This window comes from Tasmannia lanceolata, unplaced genomic scaffold (assembly GCF_043159265.1).
Source record: "Tasmannia lanceolata isolate RefF3 unplaced genomic scaffold, GAP_Taslan_0.1 ptg000016l, whole genome shotgun sequence".
Classification (NCBI taxonomy): Eukaryota; Viridiplantae; Streptophyta; class Magnoliopsida; order Canellales; family Winteraceae; genus Tasmannia; species Tasmannia lanceolata.
In genome coordinates, this window is record NW_027518693.1 from 13,356,854 (window position 1) to 13,384,420 (window position 27,567).

A 27,567-nucleotide genomic window follows, 5' to 3' on the forward strand; every position below is an offset into this window, starting at 1 on the left:
GTGTCCATGTGTGCATAAAGTCACTGAGTTCACCAGAACTGCATTGAACAGAATGGAAACAGAGAACTACAAGCAGAAAAGAATTCCCAGAAAATTTCAATGGACGAAGCTCTGTATTTAAAGATGATGTGAAAAAGGGAAACACACAACACACCTGTAAACCAATGCAGCTCAAGTGAAACGCGGATGGGCAGTAATCACATAACACCAACATACCACCATAGTGACAGATAGAGCATATGTTGTCACCTTTGAAATGAGAGTAATCACTCTTCATTCGCTGATATGGATCTTGTTTGAAGCCATTAAGCACATCAGTTACTATCTTCATCTGGCACTGCAGCAGTGACCTTCCATCTTGTAAAAAAATATTGGCAGCAGGTCGTCGATTAGTGGTACAGCCAGCATGAACCTCAAAGCTGTTAAGACTGTACACATTTTTGCAGCACATGCACTTGATTCCTTCACGAGTTATCCATCCTTTTGCCATAACATGGCTGTCATTTCTACGAATGTAAGATACCTTCTGCCTCGGAAACACCACATCGTTATCTATCAGCCAAGACAAAACAGTCCGTGCTATGTACTGGCTGGAACATGGTACAACCTGTGGTGCACTTTTGCTTGATCGCAGCACCCGCGGCCGGTAACAGCTGTCTAAGTTATGTGTAATTAGAGCTCGAGTAGCTTTTACTTTCTTTTGTTTCCTATGCTGAATACGCCAATCTCGTGGGTGACTTAGCCCTCTATCACATACAGTGGCAACAGCCATTCCATCTCCTCTAGCTTTTTCAGCTACCACGGACCCTGACAGCAAACAAGCACTTGATTCATGATGGCATAACTGAGAAGGAACATAAAATGAAAAATGTTCTCTCCTCTTTCGTTGTTTTCTAACTCCTCGGACCTTTACTTTGCCAAATCCAAGCTCTCTTAACTCTGATGAAACAGAAGGCTGCGTAGAGCCCTTGTCATGCCACCTGCATAGCAGGTGTTCCCTTTTCGCAAACTTTGTACATATTATTGTAGATGAATGATTACGAAATCTGTGCCGTGAGTTTTTCTTTACGCAATTATTGAATTTCTTGCTGTCTGACAGACTCTCAAATTTCTTGGTGGTTGACAAAACCTTGAGATATTTGCTTGCTAGTGGGTCTCCAATTGACCCAATAGTAGTATTTTGTGCGATTCCTTCTTCAGTCCATCCTTTGCATGCTTGAAGAAGAGAATAAAAGCATCTACCTTTCGGTGAACCATAACGCAACTCACGCCTATGTTGCTTTTCTATATACCAGAACCTCCATCCCTCGTATGAAAGGTGCATCTTAGCTTTTGCCCTCATTTTTTTAATATCCGCATTCGCGCCATCCTGTTCACATTCCCCCTTCCTAAATCCCCAGCTGCTGTAATCCAATACTGCTTGTGGGCAGTATTCTTTTTTGACAAGCACATACCTCAAAAAACAATCTGCAGTTTCCCATTCAGAGAGGTCTAACACCCGATTTTCTGTACATGGAGGAGAACAGCAATGTACATCAGAACCTAGCATTTCAGGCGAGGGTTGACATGCTTCCACGCACATCCCATCATCCCTTGAGTCTTGACTAGCACCCAAAAATATACAAGGACAACCAGATTGCTCCTGTTGAAGCTTAAGATTTTCCTTTGGCATAGAATGTGCAAGAGGTTCTTGGACAGAAGAGGTTGTTTCAGGATGAATTAGTGTCGGTGGTGATTCACCAAATTTACAACCCAAGTTGCTGCCTATAGTTCCATGGTTATTTCTGGGACGCTGAACCTTCCCTTGTTGATCCTTCAATTCTGAACAGACCTCAAGAAGAGAATAATAGCGTTTTCCCGAAGGTGAATTATAACGATATATCAGAGAAGATGTTTTTTTTCTGGACTCGATATTCCAGCCCAAAAATAAAAGATGCATCCAAGCTTTAATTTTTGTAATGTCTTTACGACACTTAATACCTTTCCTTTGGCCGGGCTTACTATTCACTAAATAAAGTGCACGATAATCTAATATTGCTCGATGAGAACATTCAGCTCTAAAGTACACAGGTATCCAAGGTCCCTCTCTTCTCGAGGCCTCACCGGCCTCATTCTTGCCACATGTAGACGACATAGGCAGAGCATCTTCGTTATCAGACATAGGACTGTTTTCGCCACTATGAACACTTGTTGTATCTTGGTGAAAACATTCATCTGATTGCTGCAGAGAACACTCCTCAATTTGGCTACTTAAAAAAGCCCCACTCTTTGATTTACTGCCTTTCCTTCTTTTACTTGACCGGGCAATTGAATCTTCACCATTATCAGATAAATTCTTAGTAGCATTTGGTTCATAAGGAAAAATGGAAATATGTTGGCTTGCCTTGCTGTCTTGTGATTTACTCGTTTTAGATCCTTTATTAGACCAGCTAGCTATATCGTCCTCAGCCAAATTGTCCTCAACTGTATCAGGATCTTGAAAACCAGGGTTTGCTGCAGAAAGATTCTCCTCAACGGCCTCGAGCACCAACCTCTCCCACAAAGACCTCTCTCCATAAATCCACTCCAAAATCCTGTTCCTAAAACCAACACTAACCCTCACATCATACCAAATTTGCCTGACTGAAACAGGCAAACCCGGCTCGAAATTTTTTAGCAGCTCAAGAAACGACCACTCACCGCGAGGTTTCCAATCTCCTGAAATCTCATCCCAATCTTGAGTGATGCGCAACAAATCAATACCAACCCTCTGCTGATCACCTTGATCAGGGAAAAAGACTAACCTCTCATTCAAACCAATTTCGCGGTCAAAAATAACACCTTCCCACCACGCATCATCGATAAAAGCATCAACACACAACCCGTAACTGAGTCCATGTTCGCGTATATTTGAAGAACAAGGAGGCAATGGCCTTATGTGGCCCCTGTAAATTTTTGGGTTCCGACGAGTAATGCCTTCGAAAATTGCTGAAACAGAAATAGATTCTACGAGCTTCGAAGAGCCACTATCGTCTAGAAGATCAGTGTATTCAACAACACGGATTGATTTTTCGCATTCAATAACAATTGCAGGATGCCATGAGCCTTTAAGTCCGTCCTCGAAATGTCGCACCTAAAACACACTCAAAATCTGAGAATTTTACATAATAAATGCAGGGAATAAAAGGAAATATTAACTAGGATCCGAAAATCCAAATGTGGAAAGAAGAACAATGAAGAGATCCTAAAAAGAAACCTAATCAAAACAAATTAAAGAATACCACTGCAAGATTCTTCTCCTGGGGAAAGAAGAAAAAAAATCAGAAACAATGGCAGAAAATGCAGCGGTGACTAAACTAAACCCTAAAATTTCACAAAAAAAGAGACGAATAAAATCCAGAAACAGGAAAATAAACAAAGAAGAAGAAAAAAAGGGACGAAGAGCTTCAATTTGAAAACAAGGGTTTGTGGAAAAAGATGAAATTAACAATAAAACCCTATGAAAGAAAAACAGATCAAGGAATTAAGAAAGAGAGTTGAAGAAACGTACCTCGACTTTGTCTCCAAGAACAAGCTTTAGCTTCCTCTTCTTCTCGATCTCCTCATGGTGGTCTGTAACAGCAGCCATGAGGGAGAGAGAGAGAGAGAGAGAGAGAGAGATGAGGTTAGTTTTAGAGAGAGAGGGAGATGAGAGAGATCGTGTGCAATAGAAATATAGTTTAGGGAAATGTTAGTGTCCATCGTAAAAGGCATTTCGCGGATGGCCTGTTGCATGTGAGAGGGCATTTCGCAACATATAGTTATTAATTAGGGATTTGCTAGGCACAATACCATCCTAGAAGGTGCTGCGTAAGAGTGCAGCCACATAGGGCACTTTTTAACGGATTTTGTCCTTATTCATTTAATTCATCTGCTTTATGCTATGGTCCCAGCTAATCGCTAGTTATTAATAGGAAAAATTATTTAAAAAATGCAAAGTTTATACTAAATTGTGGACAAAGGGTGGACATTTCAAGTCTAAAAAAAAGGCTGTCATGTACGAAAATAGACCATTTAGGACAAAAATACCCCCCCTTTGCTTTTTCCCAACAACTATGTAGGATCTAATCCCTAAGCAATTTCACCTACCACCTTTTCTTTTCTTTCTTCTTCCCCAAGCAAGTTCCAACGTGAGAAACAGTCATTGCCAATACCTGGGTTGACGAAAACAGCCATTGTTCTTTGGAAAAAAAATGGGAAATGTTATCCGCACTACCGTATTTTGATGAGGACACTCCTCACTTTATTAAAAGTACTGTATGGCCCGCACCATAGGATGATCCAAACCGTCCATTAGATGGGCCACTACGGGACCACATTTTATACCTTGGAACCACTAGGGAACCACATTTTATACCCCAGAACCACTACGGAACCACATTTTATACCTCGGAACCACTAGGGAACCACATTTAATACCTCGGAACCACTCTTCGAACCACTTAACACCTCAGAACAACTATAATATGGTTCACAAGTGGTTCCGAAGCCTATGTAATGGTTCCAAAAGGTTTAAAACACTCATGATCAATTTCAAAATACCATTTGAATGTTCCAATCACAAGTAGCACTCTTGAAACCATCATTTAGACTCTTGGAACCACTTAACACCTCGGATCAACTAAAATATGGTTCCCAACTGGTTCCAGAACCTATGTAATGATTCCAAAAGGTTTAAAACACCCATGATCAGTTTCAAAACCAATTTCATACTATTAGAATGTCCCCATCACAAGTAGCACTCTTGGAACCATAATTTAGACTCTTGGAACCACTTAACACCTCGGAACACCTATAATATGGTTCCCAAGTGGTTCCGAAGCCTATGTAATGGTTCCAAAAGGTTTAAAACACTCATGATCAGTTTTAAAATATTATTAGAATGTCCCAATCACAAGTAGCAGTCTTGGAACCATCATTTAGACTCTTGGAACCACTTAACACCTTGGAACAACTATAATATGGTTCCCAAGTGGTTCCGGAGCCTATGTAATAGTTTCGAAAGGTTTAAAACACTCATGATCAGTTTCAAAATACTATTAGAATGTCCCAATCACAAGTAGCACTCTTGGAACCATCATTTAGACTCTTTGAACCAATTAACACCTCGGAACAACTATAATATGGTTTCCAAGTAGTTCCGGAGCCTATGTAATAATTCTAAAAGGTTTAAAACATTCATGATCAATTTTAAAATACTATTAGAATGTCCCAATCACAAGTAGCACTCTTGGAACCATCATTTAGACTCTTGGAACCACTTAACACCTTGGAACAACTATAATATGGTTCCCAACCGGTTCCGGAGCCTATGTAATGGTTCCAAAAGGTTAAAAACACTCATGATCAGTTTGAAAATACTGTTAGAATGTCCCAATCACAAGTGGCGCTCTTGGAACCATCATTTAGACTCTTAGAACCACTTAACACCTCGGAACAACTATAATATGGTTCACAAGTAGTTTCGGAGCCAATGTAATGGTTCCAAAAGGTTTAAAACACTCATGATCAGTTTTAAAATACTATTAGAATGTCACAATCACAAGTAGCACTCTTGGTACCATCATTTAGACTCTTAGAACCACTTAACATCTCGGATCAACTATAATATGGTTCCCAACTGGTTCCGGGGCCTATGTAATGGTTCCAAAAGGATTAAAACACTCATGATCAGTTTCAAAATACTATTAGAATGTCCCAATCACAAGTAGTACTCTTGGAACCATCATTTAGACTCTTAGAGCCACTTAACACCTCAGAACAACCATAATATGCTTCCCAAGTGGTTCCAGAACCTATGTAATGGTTCCAAAAGGTTTAAAACACTCATGATCAGTTTCAAAACCAATTTCATACTATTAGAATGTCCCCATCACAAGTACCACTCTTGGAACCATAATTTAGACTCTTGGAACCACTTAACACCTCGGAACAACTATAATATGGTTCCCAAGTGGTTCCGGAGACTATGTAATTTTTCCAAAATGTTTAAAACACTCATGATCAGTTTCAAAACCAATTTCATACTATTATAATGTCCCAATCACAAGTGGCACTCTTGGAACCATAATTTAGACTCTTCGAACCACTTAACACCTCAGAACAACTATAATATGGTTCCCTAGTGGTTCAGGGGCTTATGTAATGGTTCCAAAGGTTTAAAACACTCATGATCAGTTTCAAAACCAATTTCATACTATTAGAATGTCCCCATCACAAGTATCACTCTTGGAACCATAATTTAGACATACTTGAAGCTATGTTTATCACCCAAGTAGTTTAGTAAGTAATGGTATTTTTTTGGGAAATGTTGTCTACACTACTGTATTTTGATGAGGGCACTCCTCACTTAATTAAAAGTACGGTATGGCCCCCACATAGGATGATCCAAACCGTCCATTAGATGGGCCACAGCCTAAATGGGTTGTGTCCCAAAAATCATTTCCATGGGTTGATCCTAACCCTCCGATCTATAGAGGGTTAGGATCAACCCTCTAACATTCTGATCGGAGGGTTAGGATCAACCTATGGAAATGCTTTTTGGGGCACAACCTATTTAGGCTGTGGCCCATCTAATGGACAGTTTGGATCATCTTATGGTGCGGGCCATACAGTACTTTTAATAAAGTGAGGAGTGTTCTCATCAAAATACGGTAGTGTGGATAACATCTCCCATTATTTTTCCAAAGAACAATGGCTATTTTTTACATTGGCAATGGCTTTTTTTCATCAACCCAGGTATTGGCAATGGTTGTTTCTCACGTTGGAACTTGCTTGGGGAAGAAGAAAGAAAAGAAAAGGTGGTAGGTGAAATTTCTTAGGGATTAGATCCTACATAGTTGGTGGGAAAAGGCAAAGGGGGGGTATTTTTGTCCTAAATGGTCTATTTTCGTACATGACAGCCCTTTTTTTATAGATTTGAAATGTCCACCCTTTGTTCACAATTTAGCATAAACTTTGCATTTTTTAAATAATTTTCCCTTATTAATACATTGCTAACTCGTAGTAGCACTAAAATAAGGTATTTCACCTCATGTGAATTAAATGAATAAGAAACATACAACTGGTGTGAATTAAAATGTTTAACACAAAATCTGTTGAAAAGTGAGCCTATGACAATGTGCTGCTCTCTCATGCAATGGCCCACCAGCAAAATGCCTTTTGCGACAGATATGGTTATGGGCTTTAATAATTAATAATGCTTCTTAAATTTATAATCTCTTATTTGAGGAATGATAAACTCAAGGGCACCCCCATTGGTCCATGTCATCAAATTTCATTTATAAGGGCACAGAAAAACATGAAGATACTAGTACAACTAGTACTCACCCAACATGAACAATTGGTGGGACCCAACAATTGATTGTTTAGATCTTTGAACAAGGTAGGCTCCACCATACTTATTCCAAAACCCAATACTCTCTCTCTCTCTCTCTCTGAACACGAACCCTTGGTGGGGCCGACAATGAATGGTTTAGATCTTTGAAGGTAAACACCATAGAAACTGTATCTTTTAAAAAATAAAATATAAAAAAATCACTCGGGTTCACTTTTTCGAAGATCCAAAATCATCCGTTTGTTGTAACCCAATGTAAATAGGCCTTGCCCCGAAACTCTCTGAAAGCCGCGGCGATTGTTCCGGTATAAGGGTTCCATATCTCGGCCGGAGTAAGCGGGAATCTCTTATTAGTTTGATGATTGGTCGTGGCAACTCGGATGGCCTCTAACAAGTCAATCATTTTCATCCTCTTTCCCATGACTACAACTAGATAGAAGTAAGAGCATTCCCCTTAGATACCACGCAAACACAGACCCCCCATGACTACAACTAGATAGAAGTAATATGATTTTACCCTCGGATCTAATATGACGACACCATATATGAATGTTCATGGATCAAAGAGTTTTGATCATCCAAGGGAGATGGTTTTCTGGGCAAGCCTATTTATGTTGGGTCACAGGAAATGAATGATTTTGGATCTTCGAACAAAGTGGCCCGGTGAATTTTCTCAAAAAAAATAAAAAATAGAAACGGTTCCTACACATATGTGTAGAGAGTTCTCTACGCACTAGCATAAAATACAGTGGAGGCCCACATTGTTTGGGTGATCTAAGCCATCCATTTTAAAGGCCCTCACATAGATAGGGTGTCTACAAAAAATCAGATCCATTGGATCATCCCAACCCTACGATTTGTGGAGGTAAAATGGATGTCTTTAAACCTTCACAAATTAGTCCATTTTTTGCCTCCACAGTTCGAATGGTTAGGATGATCCTATGGATCTGATTTTTTGTGGACACCCTATCTATGTGAGGGCCTTAAAAATGAATGGTTTGGATCACCCAAATAATGTGGCCCCCACTGTATTTTAAGCTAGTGTGTAGAGAACTTATCTACACATATGTGTAGGAACCGTTCTCTCATATATATATATATACATATATATATATATATATATATATATACATATATATATATATATATGTATATATATATATATATACATATATATATACATACATATATATATATATACATATATATATATATATATATGTGTGTGTGTGTGTGTGTAGATAAGTTCTCTACACTAGCTTAAAATACAGTGGGGGCCCACATTGTTTGGGTGATCCAAGCCATCCATTTTAAAGGCCCTCACATAGATAGAGTGTCTACAAAAAATCAGATCCATAGGATCATCCCAACCTTACGATTTGTGGAGGTAAAATGGATGTCTTTAAACCTTCACAAATTAGTCCATTTTTTGCCTCCACAGTTCGAATGGTTAGGATGATCCTATGGATCTGATTTTTTGTGGACACCCTATCTATGTGAGGGCCTTAAAAATGAATGGTTTGGATCACCCAAATAATGTGGGCCCCATTGTATTTTAAGCTAGTGTGTAGATAACTTATCTACACATATGTGTAGGAACCGTTTTCTCTCTCTCTCTCTCTCTCTCTCTCTCTATATATATATATATATATATATATATATGAGGAAAAGGATTGTACGCTCGACCGTACCTAAAGTTAGGTACGGTAGAGTGCCAAATCACATGGGTCCCCCATTTTTGGTGGGCATCTAAACCATTCATTTGCAAGGCCCCATCATAGATAGGGTGCATACAAAAAATCAGCAACATTGAATCATCCTAACCTCTCGAAAACTGGAGGCCAAAATGGGCAGATTTGTGGACAAACACTTTCTGTCCATTTTGGCCTCCACAAATGGATGGGTTAGGATGATCCTATGGAGTTGATTTTTGGTATGCACCCTATCTATGATGGGGCCTTGCAAATAAATGGTTTAGATGCTCACCAAAAATGTGGGACCCATGTGATTTGGCACTCTACCGTACCTAACTTTAGGTACTGTCGAGCGTACAATCTTATTCCTCTCTCTCTCTCTCTCTCTATATATATATATATATATATATATATATATATATATATATATATATATATATATATAAGTATGTGGTTGGGTGAGCATATATTTTGAATAATACAATGAAGCCCACCTTACTCGAAGATCCAATTCATTCAGTTGTTGGGCCCTAATGTTACTAGATTGTGCCCCAAAAATAAGCTCCATTGGATGATCGTAACCCTCTAATCTATAGATGATATTCGTGATGTGATGTATTTGCATACCAACTGAATGGTTTAAATCTTTGAACAAGTTGGGCCCCACTGTATTTTAAAAAAAAATATGTCCACCTCCGTACATACACCATATAACGCATAATCATTTGGAAATGCATCGCTGCCCTTATTCCAATATCCAAACTGTTCATTTGATGGGCCTAATGTCAATAGGCCTTGCCCCAAAAATCATCTCCATTTGATGATCCTAACTCACTGATTTGTAGAGGTAGATCGGAGGCTTTGGATCATCCTGCGTAGATGACTGTATGGACAAGGCCTATTTACATTAGTGCCCAACAAAAGAACAATTTGGATCTTTAAATCAGGTGGGCCCTATATTGTTCAAAGATATAAACAATTCACTTCTTAGGCCCTGATCGCTACGGAAGCTCTGATTTTTAAAATTTTCTTTGTTGGATCGTTGAAACCAAACACGTAATCATGCTGAAACATCAAATTGAAACCACAATCTGATAGCATGGAAGATGACCGAAAACCCTTATGCTCTGTTTGGTTGCCGGATTTTTTTTGTTCCTGGGAGTTTTGTGGGAGAGTAAGTTAAATTTTGGTCCCATCCCATGTTTGGTTGCCTTTTAGCACTAGGTTTATTTTAATCCCACTCTTGTAATGACTTGTGGGGTGAATTTTTTAATCCCACTTTTGTAATGATTGCCTTTTCATCCCATCCCAAGATAACCCCAGGAACAAAATTAAACTCAGGAACCAAAAATAAGCTTGAGAAGAATTTTTTTCTACCCAACAGTTCAAGCAACCAAACAAAGGTTTTTTTTTTCTCCCACCATATCTCCCAGGGTATTTTTTTCTCCCACATAACCAAACATGGGATTTTATTTTACCAAGATACTTCTAGGACTTTTTTTTCCCCACCTATCTCCTAGGGTATTTTTTTCTCCCACATAACTCCCAGGAACAAAAAAAACCCGGCAACAACACAGAGCGGGGGTTTGTACGTACACCCTGAGGGAGTTTGTAACTGTACATCCGTTAGACCTTAGTCCGAAGAAGATCGACGAGTGAGATCGAGCGTAGATGGAAAGATGCTAGAGGGAGAAGAAGAAGAGGGAGGAGAGAAGATTGTTTCCGATCTCTCTTTTAGATGTACGTAGATAATGAGCCATAAGCTCACTTATATTGGGAGAGGAAACTTGGTAATTCCCAAATTACCCCTAAATCTCTACGCTCTCAAGGGCAAACAAATAGCCCTCCCTCTCTGACTTTATTATAGCCGTGCTATTAGTGGTCTAAATTACCAGAATACTCTCAAGGCATAATAATAATTACCAACCTCTCTAACCCAAAATGCAGTCAAAGCAATGGTATAAAACTAAGCCTTTAGCAATCCTAACCATCCACGCCTGATCTCAAATACTGAAACGTAACAAATGAGACCTCAGAGACCAATCATATCCTCAATGAGAGCATCATACCAAATCTCCATCTGACTAGAAAGGTAACATCACAATCCCATCTGACCTGCTCTAGACCCACACGATATACACCAAGATGAACTGCTCTAATCCCAAAGAGCCCCCATCCACCTCAACATGCACTTGTTCATTTGTCGAGCAAACTGGTGTTTTGCAAAACCATTTTCCAAAATAAACATATTTAATTACATAAATAGATTTAGAAAATAATTTGCAAAACGATGATAAAATTCAATAAAAATGCCGCGGCTGATAAAGAGATACAAGTGCACGCCATAGCCCAGCCATAGCGTAAATATCACGAGATTTTCCCCAACCACATATGTTATTCAATATGATCAAACTGTTTTCCCACCAATGCTCTAATAGTCGAATCGATCACAACCGCGGGTTAGCATGCCAAAGTAGCGAGCATCGGGCCTCAACTTCCTAGCAAAGCAAAGGGTACATAAGGGCACAAGGGTTACCTACGGAACCAGCTCCTCACACACGGTGATAGGTAAAAAGGGATTAATCCTGGACCTATAGGTAGTGGTCTCTAGCACGTGTCGCACCCAGTGCACAGGCCATGGTGTAAATCCAGAAAGCACACAACAATCCGAAACTGTAGACACCCCATTTTGACTAAGCCCTAAACCGTCCCGGCTCGTGCCAAATCCATCAGAATCTCAGCATTAGGGTCTCAAACTTCGCCCTAGGCTGGATTAGGGTCTCTTCTAACCCCTTGCAGAATTTCATCGAGATCAGGACTTGTTTGCCCAGCAATCGGGTTGAGAAGGTATATGTAGTGTAAATAGGGGTGGCTCACTAGGTTTTTCATTTTACCCTAAAAACCTTGTATTTTAGGAAAAATTCAAGTTATCCAAAGACCCCAAAATACCCATGAATACATTTTCAGAAGCCTTAGGATCTCAGAATTGTCTCGGCAAAATTTCAGAAAAATCCACCAAGAAAATTCAAAAAAGACAAGCGGAGTTAGTGCAGTTATCAAGCTGTAGGGGGGTGAATCATCCGGTCAGGGTCGCACATTTGTGCGCTTATCAGTGGTAGTGCCAATATCATTTCCCAAATTTTTTATAAAAATAAAAAATCACCAGCTTAAAAAAGGGAGAAGAGAGAAAAAATTCAGAATTTCCATTTTTCCTTTTTCTAGAGAGAGAAGCTCTGCGAAGTTAGAGAGAGAGAATAGATCTCGTGCGATCCAAACCCTAAATCCGTTTCTATTTCTTCTCCGATTATCTTTCGGCCAATTTTCCGACTGGATCATCTTCTCCGGCGAACTCAAACTCTGGCCGGCCCTTAAGATCATCCATCACTTTGATTATCTTCTTTCAAAACCTTCAGCTAACTCCAACTTTCGGTAAGATTCTATTAGATCTTGATATTACTTCATCAGATCTGTTGAATCATTATCATTTCTGGTAAGATTTGTCAAATTCCGGTTATCTTCTCCGGCTAACTTCACTAGATTCCGGCCTTCTCCGATCAAAGTCCTTCTTTACTTTTTCTCTATATAGATTTTCACTTTCTTTTTGTTTTCTTCATCTATAGATAGATTTTCATCTGCTTATTTCTCGAAACCCTAACTAAGAGCCCTAAATACTTTAGATCCGAGCTAGGAAACCCTAATTCGAGCTCTAAATCTCAGATCTATCTTCTAGTAGTGGCCTAAGCTTCAGCTTTGTAAAGAGCAGAGAGATTTGGATAAATTGATGAGTATTCAGCACGATATTTCTTGAGAAGCTGAAGGAAAATATTTCTTTCGAGATATATAAGTGATTCTTCGTGAAAAGAGGAGATCCAGGTTTGATTCATAAGAAGCAAAGGGAAGAAGGTTCGGATCAAGGTGGAGGTAAGGTGATAATTCATTTTTGATTTAAAAATCAAATTATAATTTCTAAAGTATTTTATTTAAACTTGTTCATGATTCTACTAGTTATATCTGTGATTCATGATAGTGTGAGTGTTATTTCCAATTGAATAACAAATTCCTTAAATTCATCTGTGATAATTAATAGGATTTTTCATTTAATTGTGTTAGAAATTTTAGGGAGAAATTTCCTTGTTAATCTGAAATTTTGAATTTCACATCACTTAGAAATGGATTGCTCTGTTTCTGAATTTTTTTTTTAGTCACTGGTAATGTTGAAATATTGTCGCTATGATATACGTTTTAGGCTTTCTTAATTTATGCTTCAGTGGAATTACATATATAAAATTATAGGACTCTAGAATTTTGTCATCGTTGCAGAAGTTTCGTGGCTTGAGAAATCAACCTGTTAAATAGTTGTATCATTAGCTGAGAAATTTTTATGTTTATCAGGTTATATTTTGAAGCCTAAATCTTTAATAAGTATGACTGATTTATATATATAACTATTACATTGATCTTATGTCTTGAACGTGTTAATTTTCATCATAATACTACATTTATTTTTTAGTGTCTATCATTTAGTTTCGTTTTTCTTACTCTACAATGGAATGCAAATATTAACGTTTGAAGGTTTTGATACTCTGTTTTCCTTGTGTTTAAATTTTTTTTTATTAAAAAAGTTGTTATATATACTCTAGAACAATGTATTTTCTACCTAAATTCTAATGAATATTATCTCTGAGATGTTTGGGTAATGAGGTTAATATCGGCTAGATATGATGGGAGTGTAGCCATTGTTATTTCCTATACCTTTGAGAATAGCAGCCCCTCACACACTTATGGTTGTATCAGCTCTTATCCTCTTGATTTGTAGCAGCCATCCCCTTGATCATAACAGCCCTTATGATTTTGTGTTGTCAGCTGTCTCTCTGATAATAACATCTCTTATAACATTGTTTTGGCAGCCACATTGAAACCTCGTTTATATTTCTCTCTGTTACCTCATAGCTCAAGGCTTCCAATATCATTTCTTTTTGCTTATGTCTATTTCTCTTCTTAATTCTTAGATTGTATAAGACTGAAATTATGTGGGCTCGAGATGCTTGGTTGTTTATGTCCATAGTTTAAATCCTATAATTACATTTTTAGAATTTTTTCTGAAAATGGCATTAGCATGATCATTTTTTAGTTCAAAATTTTAAGTCTTATATCAGTGACATATTGTGCTACTTGTACAGTTCAGAGTAGTTTTTATGTGAACAATATTTTAATTCAAACACATTTCCTTATAATCCTTATCACTGATTATTTATATCATTTAGCCAAGGTGTTATACTAGTTCAGTTTTGCTCTAATAATGGCATAAACTCATCTATCCATTTTGTAGTTGCTATGTAAGGATTTCTTTCTAGAAATCGTAATAATGTTTCAGGGGTAAAAATTCTAGATTCAATTATGAAATTGAAGTTAAGATGTAGAAGTATCATTATTATCTAAGCCCATTTTTGACGTGTATATCAGCCCCATGTCAATCCTATGTGTATCAGCCCCATGTCAATCCTACGTGTATCAGCCCCATGTCAGTCCTGTGTGTGTCAATCCCATGACAGCCCTGTGTGTGTCAATCCCATGTCAGCCCTACGTGTATCAATCCCATGTCAGCCCTGTGTGTGTCAATCCCATGTCAGCCCTGTGTGTATCAATCCCATGTCATGCCTGTGTGTATCAGTCCCATGTCATACCTGTGTGTATCAACCTCATAAGTCAGCCCTTGTTTGAGATACCCCCATTTCAGCCCTGGATTATGCACAAAACAGCCCCTGTTTTGGCACAATTCGACCCCGTTTTATGTATAAAATTTGTCCATCTTGTGGTCATAGCTTTAGACACAAAATCTGTTCATTTTCGCCACAGTTTTGGCACATAATCTGTCTCACCCATGGCACATATTACTATTACTTTTGGCACATAACCTGTTACCTATGGCATGTTTTTACTATCACTTTTGGCACATAATCTGTCTCATCCATGGCACACAAGTTTGTTACTGGTTTAGCACATTTTTCTGCATGTAGCTGCTGTCATTTATTGTTCGCTGCTTACCATTGCACATAGCTGCTGTCCTTTATTATTCACTGTTTGCCATTGCACATAATTACTGTCTGTCACTATATAACCGCGGTCCCTGTAGGTTTTCATAATTTTTTGTGTTCATCCCTATTCGAACATGGCAGTTTTCATTTTGTAGTAGAGATATAATAACCTTTGTAGCAATGGAATTATGAAATAAGACATTTAAAATTGAATGTTTATGTATAAGATATTGTTTATATTCTTTCTATGTTCAGATTGGACAAATTCATATAATGATACTCTAATGCCATGAAAAATTTTAGAGTCACCTCAATGTTCTATACTTTATTAAACCCCCTTTCTCATTGTGAAAGGGCGATGAAGGCGATAGCCCAAGCCCACCCTTAGAGGGATTTATTGGATCATGATAGTACCCTCTCCTCTCTTCTTTCCTCTTATTTAGTTTTGAGTTAGATTCTGAAGATAAATGGATTGTTCAGGTGAGATTATATCCAAGCTTATTATACTCATTCCTTTTTATTTAAATAAATTGTTTAATAGGAAGAAGGAGATCAGATGACTACTCTATTCGATATCATCGACATGAGTACTGTCTGATCTCAAGGCGGGATTAGAAATATTATCATGTGTATTTGATATCAGATGATTACTTTGGCATCATCTGATTTCATTGGAGTCCCCGTATTGGGGTTTGTGGTTGGTTTTGAAGTGTTTGATATTGTTTTTACTTTATTAGGCTATCCAGCGGCTGGTCTGGACTAATTAATGTTGTTTATCATTTTATAATTGCTATAGATCGTGTATTGTTTTATTGAAAAGTTTTCTTTGTTTAGTACTTGATTTATTTTTATAAGAATAGAATGGAATTTGTGATTATCTGGTAGATTTTTCTTCTCTCTTTGATAGACTAACACAGTCTTATAGATTGCGGTTAATTTTCTTTAGATACTAGAATCTCCTTTTCTTGTAGGGCGATGAAGGCGTTAGCCCAAGCCCATCAATAGGGGACTCGCTCAGTCCAAGTAGCACTCCCTTCTTTGCTTAAAAGACTTGTCTAAGTCTTTATGGTGTGTATCCCCTAGAAATTAGAGATCCATTCATTGCAAGGGCAATGAAGAGTTCTCTAGAGCCCTCTCAGGGAGACAGGCTATGTCTCAGACAGAGAAAGTTGTATCCTTTAGAGACAAGCTTTGTCTCATTAGTGAGTCTATCCTTAGGAGACATGCCATGTCTCGTCAGCACCTTTCTTGGAGCTCATCTTTTTGTTTAGGAGTCTCACCCAATCTCATTTTTCTTCCTAAACCTCCTCTTTGTGCGTCTTTTGGTTTTGGGAGAACACCTTGCTCGGCTTGGCATCATACCCCGACCCTTATGGGTATTGGGTTGCACATTTGTTGCACCCTAGGGCTAGGTAGCTGTCCGGCCCGGCTGGGTGTTTTACCTTTGCCAAATATGCACAAGATCTCTTTTTCCTTGTTAACATTTTTCTCTATCCTACCTATGTGTCTAAGAGACTTACCCAGTCTCATTCTCTTACTAAACCTCCTCTTTGTGCGTCTTTTGGTTTTGGGAGAACACCCTACTCGGCTTGGCATCATACCCTTACCCTTATGGGTATTGGGTTGCACATTTGTTGCACCCTAGGGCTAGGTAGCTGTCCGGCCCGGCTGGGTGTTTTACCTTTGCTAAATATGCGCAAGGTCTCTTTTTCCTTATTACTTGTGAGCTTTATCTTAGTTTGATAGTCTACTAGCATAGGAATCCGTCCTTAGTCTAGAGAGTCAGTCCTCTTGTTCAAGAATCAAATTCTATCATCATAGGGGTTAAGATTCTATCCTACCTTTCGTCAAATCATGTGTTTTTCTATCCATTCTTGCAAGGTATAGGATGCTGTCCAACCCTTGCAGAGTTGTGTTTCTATTCTTTTCCCCCGCAAAGCATAGGATGCTATCCAACCTTTGTGGGATGTCAGGAGTCTATCTTCCCTTTATGATGATAGGATTCAGTCCCCTTGCGTCAAAAACTCAAAAAAAACACTATAAAACAACCAAAATATCAAAAACATCTGGAAAACTAAAAATCTCAAAAATCTTGAGTCTTTTAGAGTAGTTAGGGAATTCTGTTTCCGAACTACGTTGGCTTGATCCTCTTCCACGAGGTACGTAGTGCAGCTTGGGATCCACATCCCAAGTCCAGCCAAACCTTTCAAAATAAACATTTCAAACCTTTCAAAATTACAAAAATATTCAAACCCTTTTTCAAAAAGATCTTTCCTTAGAGTTAGGAGTCTGTCCTAGCTATTTAGGTTGTTTTAGAGTTAGATGTCTGTCCTGATTTGTTGATATGGTGTGTCCCGTTGCGTGAGTGTCCCTAGAGTTAGGAGGCCTCAAGTTGATCGGTTAGACACGTAGTCGAACCGATGGCTAGACTAGGAAGCATATAGTCAGCCCATGGTTTTCTTTAGGATGCACAGCCTAGTTACACATAGGATGTATGGTCCACCTGCATTAGTTTAAGGCTAACCAACTTGCATTAGTTAGGGCACATAGAGAGTCCTAAAAATTACAATTCACATGAACTTAAGTGATCGTACAAAAAAGCTTTAAAAATCAGTCGAGTCTAGTGGATCGAGTCTAGGATAGTGGTTCTAGATGGTTAGGCATAGTAGTTTGGAATAGGGCATCGAACTACGTTGACTCCGATTCTTCCCGAGGCCGGGATACGTAGAGCAGCTGGGATGGACGGCCATCTTGGTCCGAGTCAGGTCGCATTAGAGTTAGGACTCATTTTTGTCCAGTCATGTATAGAATTGAATTGTGTTGTGTGCTTTGCTGTGTTTTCTTACTTTCATGTACAGATCCTATACCTTTAGCTGTAGCATGCATGTGTTTGCACACCAGAACTCAGACACCAATTAGGTATGACACTCATAACCTAGTTATTCTTAGGCGACACTTCTTTCATTTCTTTTATGTGTGCTTATTATTCATCTCCGAGACATGCATGATTAGATAGACGTCTTCTCGGAGATATTGATTCCCATTTCATATGACTTTTGCCCAAAACTCTTCAAAATCATTAAGTAAATGGCATAAGAGACCAGGTGCTTGCACTTGGGCGGACGAGGTGCTCTTTGGACCTTCCTAATTCGTAACCAGGCACGAACCTTCTTTTATATCTCTGGTTATCCGTTGCAACAGAGCATAGTATGGGATCCTTGGCCCACTTCCTTGGATGGCGACTCTTCTTTGTTTAAGGTACGCCTCGAATCTGGGCTAGTCCCCGAATCGAGAGGTATCTCACCCTTTGTATCGCCACTCATGCTGTGAGGGGCACTTCTTTCGAGAGTTCCTTGGTAGAGCTCTCCATTCACGTGGATGATCCTGAGACTGTTCGCGCGTGGGGGCTCGTCTCCCGCCGTCCCCTCTCTCGGATCGGGGTCCATAGGCTGGCGACTCTGCTGGGGAATTCTTTCGAGATATTGCCTAACTCTGTTAAAATGCCATTTGTTATTAATTTTGAAGAATTTTGAGCTAAAATCATTATAAATGGGAATTTAATCGCTTAGAATCCAGGGGCACCAGATAGGTGTTTAAAACAAGGGATTCACACACTGCACAGCATACATCATTTTGTTCTTTATTTTCTTTTATTGATTTTCTTATTATTGGCTCCACGGGATAGATATAATGCGTGCCTCATGGGATATCACTATCCAGATGGCGCTGTTATATCTATTTCCAAGCTATGCGCCAGTGCTGCAGTCGTAAACACTCGGTGTACTTGTGTTTACAGCAGCCGGTGAGCAATGAAGCATACTGTATATAACACTCGGTGTACTTGTGTTATATACTTAAAGTATGGATCATATGCATAGTACCCGATATTGAGTCCGGAGCTCTACTTTCATTTTTACATATATTATGTACATGGATATATTTCTTGATTTAGTAAAACCCAATTAGGATCTGCATGTGCTTATATACATATATTGCATTCATATAAGGACGAACATGTGTTGCTTACACATGTTGAAGCCTATATTTAGGAGTTATGTCCTATCCTTCGATTATTGTAACTCACCTTATGTGACTACATCGCAGTCCTAGTACACTCACATGTCTGTCTTGAGTCAAGTGTCTTGACTCTGCGGGATTATATTTAGGGCTGGTGCCCCTGGTTAGGATATATATGTATATATCTATATTTTGATTATTAGATTAGAGCCTACTCATTAGTGAGGCTTCCTTATCTAATCAAATTAGTCATATCAGTCCGTTCTTCGGATCTAGACCCGACCAGTGGCTTTTACTTGCCCTCTCATGGTCGTGGCCTATCTTTTGCTCTATTCATTGAGATTTTTGTCCATATATCTTTTGATTATAAAATTAGGACCTACTTTCTAGTAGAGATTCCTAGCTTGAATCAATCAGTCGTGTATATTCATCTCTCAGATCTAAACCTAGCTAGTGGCTTCTACTTGTCACACTCATAGCTATGGTTTATTCCTTGACCCAATGATGATAAGTATTACCTGTTTTCATCCTTTAAATTCAAACCTCATTTATCCTTTCTTTTGTTGTATTATTCAAATTATTGTTCGTCCTGTCTTAGATATGGTCGATAGCTTGTCTGCTGTCTCTATGACCATAGTCTATCATTATTGATCTTCTTGATCGTACATTTTTGTCGTCCACCTTTTAGATTTAGATCCGGTCTATGATCTACTTTTGTCATTTTATGACCGTGGTCTCTTCCCTGAGTTTCTGATCATCTTTGATCATCAATGGAACATTTGATGTCGCCAATTATATCCTTCTTGTGATTAATGGTTAAGTTCATCCTTATTCTTTGTTTATTCCAAGTTATTCTCCATTCCTTAATTATCCCATTCTATTCTTTGTGTTTAGGTTAAAATTATGGCGAATAATGTGTTGAAAGGCTGGATAAACGAGACAATTAAGGCTCTTCCACGAGAATCTTTGGAAAGGAGTATGGCTGATCGGTTCATCTGTGCCTTCAATCATTTGAGTGTATCCGATATAAATTGGAAGTTTCTCCAAGCAGCCACTAGATTCTGGGATCCTAATCTTCATGTTTTTCGATTTGGATCCTTCGAGCTTTGTCCTATATTCGAAGATTGGTGTGCTTTATTAGAGCTCCCAACAGACGGACTGTGGATACAATCTTCGAACATAGATTCCTCTCATTCCATTTTTTGCAAGCTATTCAAAAATCAAACCGTTGATGCACTTTCATGCTTAACGGATACGTGTGTGCAAGTTCAAAATCTCATCACCCTTTTTTCTGAAAACGTCGATCCTACTAACTCTCGTTTTCAGAGTTGTCGGCGCAATGCTTTGATTTTTAGTGTCTTTGCACGATATGTCATTCGGAAAAACCCTCGTGTTGCTCCGTTAACCTTGTTAACCGTGGTAGACCAAATTAACAAAGGGAGGAATCCCATTCCTACCATGTTAGCAGAGACCTTCTTGGGATTAGATCTTATTGCTTCCCGAGAAATCAAAGACAATTTCGGTGGGTGTGTGAAGCTGTTGTATGTCTGGCTTGGTGAAAATTTTCAAATTCTTCAGCGACAAAGTCAAAATCCGTATATCTTGAAGAATTTCTGTACATGGAAACCAATAGCCAATCAACCTCAGTCTATTGATGAATGGCACAATTGGTTACAATATGTAAAGGAGAGCCAGTTTCGTTGGGTAAGTCATTCATGTTTCCATGTTTTTACTAGCACTTACCCACATTCATTTGTTTACCTCATGGGTATCGAGAAATCTTCTTTTTATGCACCCATGCGAATTCTCCATCAGATTACGGGAATTCCATGTCCTCCCGGAATCATAGTCCCTCCTCTTTGTGAAGATCTCACTCCTGACCTCATCCGCTCCATTGTGGCTGCTTGGGGAAACAAAAATATAGAAAGGAGGTTAGGTTTATCTCGCAAATTCCGACATGGAGAAATATCGGAAGAGCCTGTAAGCCGGAGAGCTCGGATTGAGGAGCCTTGAAGATCCATATCGTGTTTTGTTATTCTGATTTCTGCATTTCCCATTATTGTCAGTCTGTTTATCCAGTTGTGATTAGAGATTAATATTTTTCATTCGTTGTAATCACAATTTGAATCTTATTAATGAAAGTGTATTTTTGTTTCTTTTGTCATTGTTTGATCAAAATAGTTTATCTCGATTACCAAAATTTTAATCTAGTGTTTATATTTCCATATCAGGATTCTTGATTGAGCAACCATTGCTCCTAAGAAAATCCTCGTTTCAAAACCAACCTGGTCCCGTCAGACATCTGATTCCAGGCTGAGCCGACAATCCTTGTCACCTTTTTCTTTTACTTCTCCTCTATCACCTTCCTTGAATTTTCAAGAAATACTTTCACCAGTCCAACCAACCCCTAAAACAATGGCAGAGAATGGACAAAATGGTATGGACACCAATGAAATGATGAAAGTTATCCTGGCGCAATTGGGCACCATCAATGAAGAGATTGCTCGCATGAAAGCTGATAGAAGTTCTACTTCCAGAGAGCATGTAGCCCAGCACCCTTCTGTTATACCTCCTCCTCCTCCAATGGCCAGGCCCGCGGTTTTGAATGTCGAGGACGATATCGAAGATGAGCAGTATGCAGAGCATAATTGTCTCCCTCATCTGGAGAGAGACAATGAGGGTAGAGCGATGGCAGACAGAATAGACAAGCTGGCCCAGGAGATGGAAAACATAAAATTCCAAGGCCCGAAAAAGCTGAATATGGCCGATTTTATGATCTATCCAGGAGTCACACTGCCTCCTAGATTCAAAGTTCCGGACATGGATAGATATGACGGGACAGGGTGCCCTAGAAGTCATTTGATGTCAGTGCTTCCGCTTCTGCAGCAGCATGGTCTATCTCCAGAGCAGGTTGCTCTCTTGTTTCCTCGATCTTTAGTCGGAGTGGCTAAGAAGTGGTTTCTGAGCCTGAAATCTGAAGAGATCCGAACCCTAGAAGACATCGCCAATAGGTTCGTCGAGCAGTTCTCCATGGAGGAGGGGATCGACGTAACTAAAAGAGATTTGAAAGCTTTAAAGCAGGGCCACAATGAAACCTTCACTTCCTTCATCCGCAGATGGAGAAGGAAAGCCGCGCAGATGACTCATCGTCTGCCAGATGAGGAGCAAATCAAAATTGTTGTGAAGAATTTGTCTCCACAATACTACCACCACATGGCCATCCAGTACTTTCTTGATTTCAATCATCTCATCAAGACGGGAACCCAAATAGAAGATGCATTGTCTAAGGGTTTGAGATCAAGAGTTCCTTCTGATTCAAGAGAAGGAAAAAGACCTATGGTTGCACCTAAGGAGGTTCATAGTATGAATACTGCTCCGCCAGCGCGAAGAGTAAATTTTGGTGAAGGTCGCCCGGAGAGAAAAGAGCCAAGACGATTTGACCCTTTGCCATATTCCTTGTCAGTGGCATTGAAGAAGCTGTTGAGGGATAAGAAAATTGAGTTGCTAGAACCTAGGGAGGCTCTGAATCCTCTCCCGAGGTATTGGAGGAAAGATTACTATTGCGAGTACCATCAGGGTGTCGGACATCTGACTGATCGATGTATGGCCTTGAAACATAAGATCCAAGACATGATTGAGGCAAAGAAAATTTCTGTTGAAGCTCCTAACGTCACTCGCAATCCTTTGCCGACACATGCAACCCCTCCGCCAAATGTTTATGCAATCCTTACCAAGGAAGTTGTTTTGGATTATTCTCGTATTTGTGCTGTCATCTCTGAAGAGCCGTATGTTTTGAGGTGGGAAGAGGGAGACAGTGATGCAGAAGATAAGAAGCCTTATGTACTGTCTGCTCGAGATGGGGGATCTGCAGAATCCGCCGAATGTTCATATGTCCTCAAATTTGAAGAGGGAGAGAGCAGCGAAGAAGTCCCTTATGTTCTAAGATTAGAGGACGAGGATTTGTCGCTCTTGAATGACCAGTGTGATGAACTCCGTCACGTCACACGTGGTGGACGAGTCTTCAAGCCAGCTGAGCTCAGAGTCGAGAATCCCGCTGAGGTTGCAAGAGGGGTTGACCATCAGAATCAAAAGCAGAAACAGAGTTTAGATGATGAGGAGGACAATTTGCTGAAACAGCTGAAAAAGACACAAGCCAATGTGTCAATTTGGGGTTTACTGATGGCGTCGCCAAAGCACAGACAGGTTGTGCTTCGTGAGCTGAATTCGTCCCAAGTATCAGTTGAGATTACTCCTGATGAACTGGTCAGTTTAGTGGCCGCGACAAGAGCTTCCCGAGATCTGTCTTTTACAGATGAGGACCTGCCTCCAGAAGGAAGAGACCATGTTCGCCCTCTCCGAATAACCATAATCTGCAATAAAAAGAGAGTACCGGAAGTCTTGATTGATAATGGGTCAGCTTTGAACGTTTGCCCATTAAGTACTGCCACTACCCTAGGGTTTGAACCAACTGATTTCATACCATCTGAGCAAGGTATATTGGCGTACGACGGCACTAGAAGGGATGTGATCGGGATACTGGCCACTGAGATCGAAATTGGAGGAGAGACTTTTGAAGTCGAATTCCAAGTGCTCGATATCAAGACCTCTTTCTTTCTTCTCCTGGGCCGACCTTGGCTGCATAAGGTCGGAGTTATTCCTTCGACGTTGCATCAGAAACTGAAGTTCATCCGGAATAGTAGAGTGATTACAGTACGGGGAGATCCAGAGCCTAAAATTGCGCAGATAACTGCCGAATCAGTTGATGAAAATGCCAAGGATGTCAGCTTGACAGGATTCTCCTTAGAGGTCTCTACTATTACTATGGGAGAGGCCATGAATGAGGAGATCATGTTCTTAACAAGTACCAATGTTAGTGTCGCAAGGATGATGCGACGGTTCAGTTATATCCCGGGAGCTGGCCTGGGAAGAAATCTGCAAGGCCTGACTGAATGGCCATTAATGAAGGCAATAAATGGATTATTCGGGTTAGGATATCAGCCTACTCGAAAGGAAGTCCAAGAAATGAAGGCTTACATGTTGAGATGGGCTACATGCCGCCGCCGGGGTGTGGAGTTTCCAATGGGACCGTTCAGCATGGTCATGAATGGTAGATTCAGAAGGGAAGGGGCTGATTGTCCGTTTTACGGTTTTTCTGAGCCTTGGTATGATGAGACTGGGAAGAAGCTGCCAGGTCTAGAGATTTTCTTTACCGATGAACTGCCGAAGAACTTTTTCTTTGAGCAGATTGCAGAGACAGCTGAATTAGAAAAGCAAGACTCGGATTGGGTTGAAATTTTTGAATCAGAATCCCTAGACTCTTTGTTTCAGGTTGAGGCATCGGTTGTGGCAATGATTGGAAGAGACACACCCTTCATAAACCCAAGAAGCTCCATTACCCCAGCTGAGGGACCTTTGGATAACTGGACCTCACAGGTTATACCCCAAGTATTCTTTCAGTATAGTCCAGTCCCTTCAAAAGAGTCAATCGTTTCAAAATTTGTGTCAGTTTCTGAGTCCATCCCAGAGTCTGTCATTTCTAACTTTTCTTTTGATGCAGGTACTATAGAGGTCGGGTCTACTTCTGAAGTGGGTGACGAGTCTATTCTTGGTGGCGTCGAGTCCGAATTTGAGGACGTCCTTGTTGATTCTTTGTCTGTACATGTTTCCCATTGTGTCGATACTGATGTCGACTTATTTTTTCATTCTGTTTCAGAGTCTGTAAAGCCTGCTGTGGGTTATTTTACTGATGTAATCATTGATTCTAATGAAATAAAAGACTCCTTTGCTTACATTCCTGTACTTGTCTCTTCTACTGATTCTGCTTCTAAACCTGATCAAATAACTAATAATAAGAATCAAGACTCCCCATCCAATGAGGTAGCCGACGAAACTCCCCTTGAAATCAAATATATGATTCAACAAGAGGAGAATCGCCGAGCTAAACCACTTGAAGAGGAAATTGAAACTGTAAATATAGGTGATGAAACCTTAATTCGGGAGATACGGATTGGCAAAATTTTATCTCCTGAAGAGCGCGAAGAATTAATCACCTTGCTAAAAGAGTTTAAGGAGGTTTTTGCTTGGTCTTACGACGACATGCCGGGATTGAGCGAGGACATTGTCCAACACAAATTACCTCTAATCCCGGGCATCAAACCTAAGAAGCAAAAACTCCGAAAACTTAAAACAGAATGGGAGTTGAAAGTTCATGACGAGGTTAAGAAACTACTCGAAGTGAAATTCATCGAAGTAGTTGAGTACCCTGAATGGCTTGCAAATATTGTACCTGTGCCCAAGAAAGATGGAAAAGTCAGGATGTGTGTCGATTTCAGAGATTTGAACAAGGCAAGTCCGAAAGATGATTTTCCGCTTCCGAACATTGATCTCTTGGTTGACAATACCGCTGGACATGCACTCTTATCCTTTATGGATGGATTCTCAGGGTATAACCAAATCAAAATGGCGCCTGAGGACATGATGAAGACGGCATTTATTACTCAGTGGGGGACATATTGCTACAGAGTTATGCCGTTTGGTCTCAAGAATGCTGGTGCCACCTATCAGAGGGCTGCGACAACTCTTCTTCATGACATGATTCATAAGGAAGTCGAGGTCTATGTAGATGACATGATTGTCAAAGGCAAGACTCGGCCAGAGCATACAATCGCTTTGAGAAAGTTCTTCGAGCGAATCCGAAAGTTTCAACTTCGCTTGAACCCAAATAAATGTGTATTTGGGGTCACATCAGGAAAGTTGCTTGGATTTATGGTCAGTGAGAGAGGAATTGAAGTGGATCCTCAGAAGATCAAGGCTATCCAAGAAATGCAACCACCAAAAACAGAAAAGCAGATTCGTGGATTCCTTGGCAAAGTGCAATATTTGAGGAGATTCATATCTCATTTAACTATGACGTGTGAACCCATCTTCAAGTTATTAAAGAAGAATTCTTCCAGGAAATAGAATGAAGAATGTCAGGAAGCATTTGAAAAGGTCAAGCAATGCTTGTCTTTGCCGCCTGTCCTGTCCCCAGTCATTCCTGGTCAACCATTATTGATGTATTTGTCCATCACGGATACAGCAATGGGTTGTATGCTTGCTCAGCAGGGGGCAGGGTCTAAGAAAGAAAAACCCATTTACTACATCAGCAAGAAAATGCTAGAGTATGAAATCAAGTACACTGTTTTGGAAAAAACGTGTTTAGCATTAGTTTGGGCAACTCAAAGGCTTAGACATTACCTGTTGTCGAATAAAATATTTCTGCTCTCACGGATGGATCCGCTGAAATATTTGTTCGAGAAACCCGCTCTTACAGGAAGAACAGCTAGATGGTTGCTCTTATTGTCCGAGTTTGACATCACTTATGTCACTCAAAAATCAATTAAGGGACGGGTAATTGCTGAGCAGCTAGCTGATGCTCCTGTTGAGGAGAATGCTTTTCTGAAGGCTGATTTTCCTGATGAGGAGATCATGGACATTGAAGAAGAGACTCTGAGTTCCAAATGGCTTATGTACTTTGACGGAGCTGTCAATAATCATGGTCAAGGAATAGGGGCAGTTTTGGTATCTCCAAAGAAGGAGTACATTCCGATATCCATTAAGTTGCAGTTTGAATGCACCAACAACATGGCTGAATATGAAGCATGTATCGCAGGACTTGAGGCAGCATTAGCTTTGCGAATTCAAGACATCGATGTATTTGGAGATTCAATCCTGATCATTTGTCAAATAAATGGGGATTGGAAGACAAAAGAGGCGAGGTTGATCTCATATCACACTTATCTCGAATCTCTGGTCAAGAAGTTCAGGAATGTCACTTTCACTCATCTGTCGAGGACAAGAAATCATTTTGCTGATGCTCTGGCTACTCTGGCATCAATGTTGGACATTTCTGCGACAATGGAGGTTCAACCTTTAGCTGTAAGATTGCAATGGGCTCCAGCACATGTGAATGCCATTGAAATATCTGCCAGGTGTCCAGATGGTAAACCATGGTATACAGATATCAGAAATTTCATTTCAGTCAAGGGGCATCCGCCTGAAGCTTCCAACAAAGAGAGGAAAACTCTTCAGAAGTTCGCTGCCAACTTCATCATTTGTGGTGAAGAGTTGTACAGAAGGTCATTTGACGGTATTCAGCTTCTGTGTGTTGATGAAGATCGGGCTGCAGAGTTCATAGAGCAAACACATGAAGGTGTTTGTGGTCCTCACATGAACGGTAAAATGTTGTCAAGAAAAATCCTTAGACTTGGTTTCTATTGGCCCTCAATGGAAACAGATTGTTTCGCATTCGTGAAGAAATGTCATAAATGCCAAGTTTATGCGAATCTTATTCATGTGCCTCCGTTAGAGCTGCATTCTATGACCTCGCCGTGGCCATTCTCAGTATGGGGGATTGACATCATTGGCAAAGTCTATCCTAAATCATCAAGTGGACACGAGTATATCTTGGTGGCCATTGATTATTTCA

At 39.8% G+C, this 27,567-nt stretch overlaps 2 protein-coding genes across 4 annotated transcripts in view; one reads left to right on the forward strand and one right to left on the reverse strand.

Moving 5' to 3' along the window:
* Window positions 1-3,661, reverse strand: part of LOC143848055 (PHD finger transcription factor) — a 39,816-nt gene extending 36,155 nt beyond the window's left edge. For all 3 annotated transcript variants that reach the window (XR_013235296.1, XM_077356842.1, XM_077356840.1), the window contains exons 1-2: window positions 3,530-3,661; window positions 155-3,112 (exon numbers count right to left, since the gene is read on the reverse strand). Coding sequence is in view for 2 of the 3 variants with exons in the window: in XM_077356842.1 (XP_077212957.1) it covers window positions 155-3,112; window positions 3,530-3,607 (3,036 nt within the window). In the remaining variant the exon portion in view is untranslated. The remainder of the gene's footprint in view (window positions 1-154; window positions 3,113-3,529) is intronic.
* Window positions 3,662-21,515: 17,854 nt separating this feature from the next.
* LOC143847909 (uncharacterized) lies at window positions 21,516-24,666 on the forward strand. The gene is made up of 4 exons (XM_077356695.1): window positions 21,516-22,148; window positions 22,287-23,687; window positions 23,775-24,533; window positions 24,658-24,666. The coding sequence occupies exons 1-4, from the start codon at window positions 21,516-21,518 to the stop codon at window positions 24,664-24,666; spliced, it is 2,802 nt and encodes a 933-aa protein (XP_077212810.1).
* The last annotated feature ends 2,901 nt before the right edge of the window (window positions 24,667-27,567 follow it).

Bases quoted from the DNA above. Each gene is read 5' to 3' on its own strand.
- LOC143847909 (XM_077356695.1), top strand. From the start codon at position 21,516: ATGGCAGAGAATGGACAAAATGGTATGGACACCAATGAAATGATGAAA. The intron at 22,149-22,286 runs GTAACTAAAAGA...ATTGTTGTGAAG, and splicing joins CCATGGAGGAGGGGATCGAC to AATTTGTCTCCACAATACTA. The intron at 23,688-23,774 runs GTGCTCGATATC...ACGTTGCATCAG, and splicing joins CTTTTGAAGTCGAATTCCAA to AAACTGAAGTTCATCCGGAA.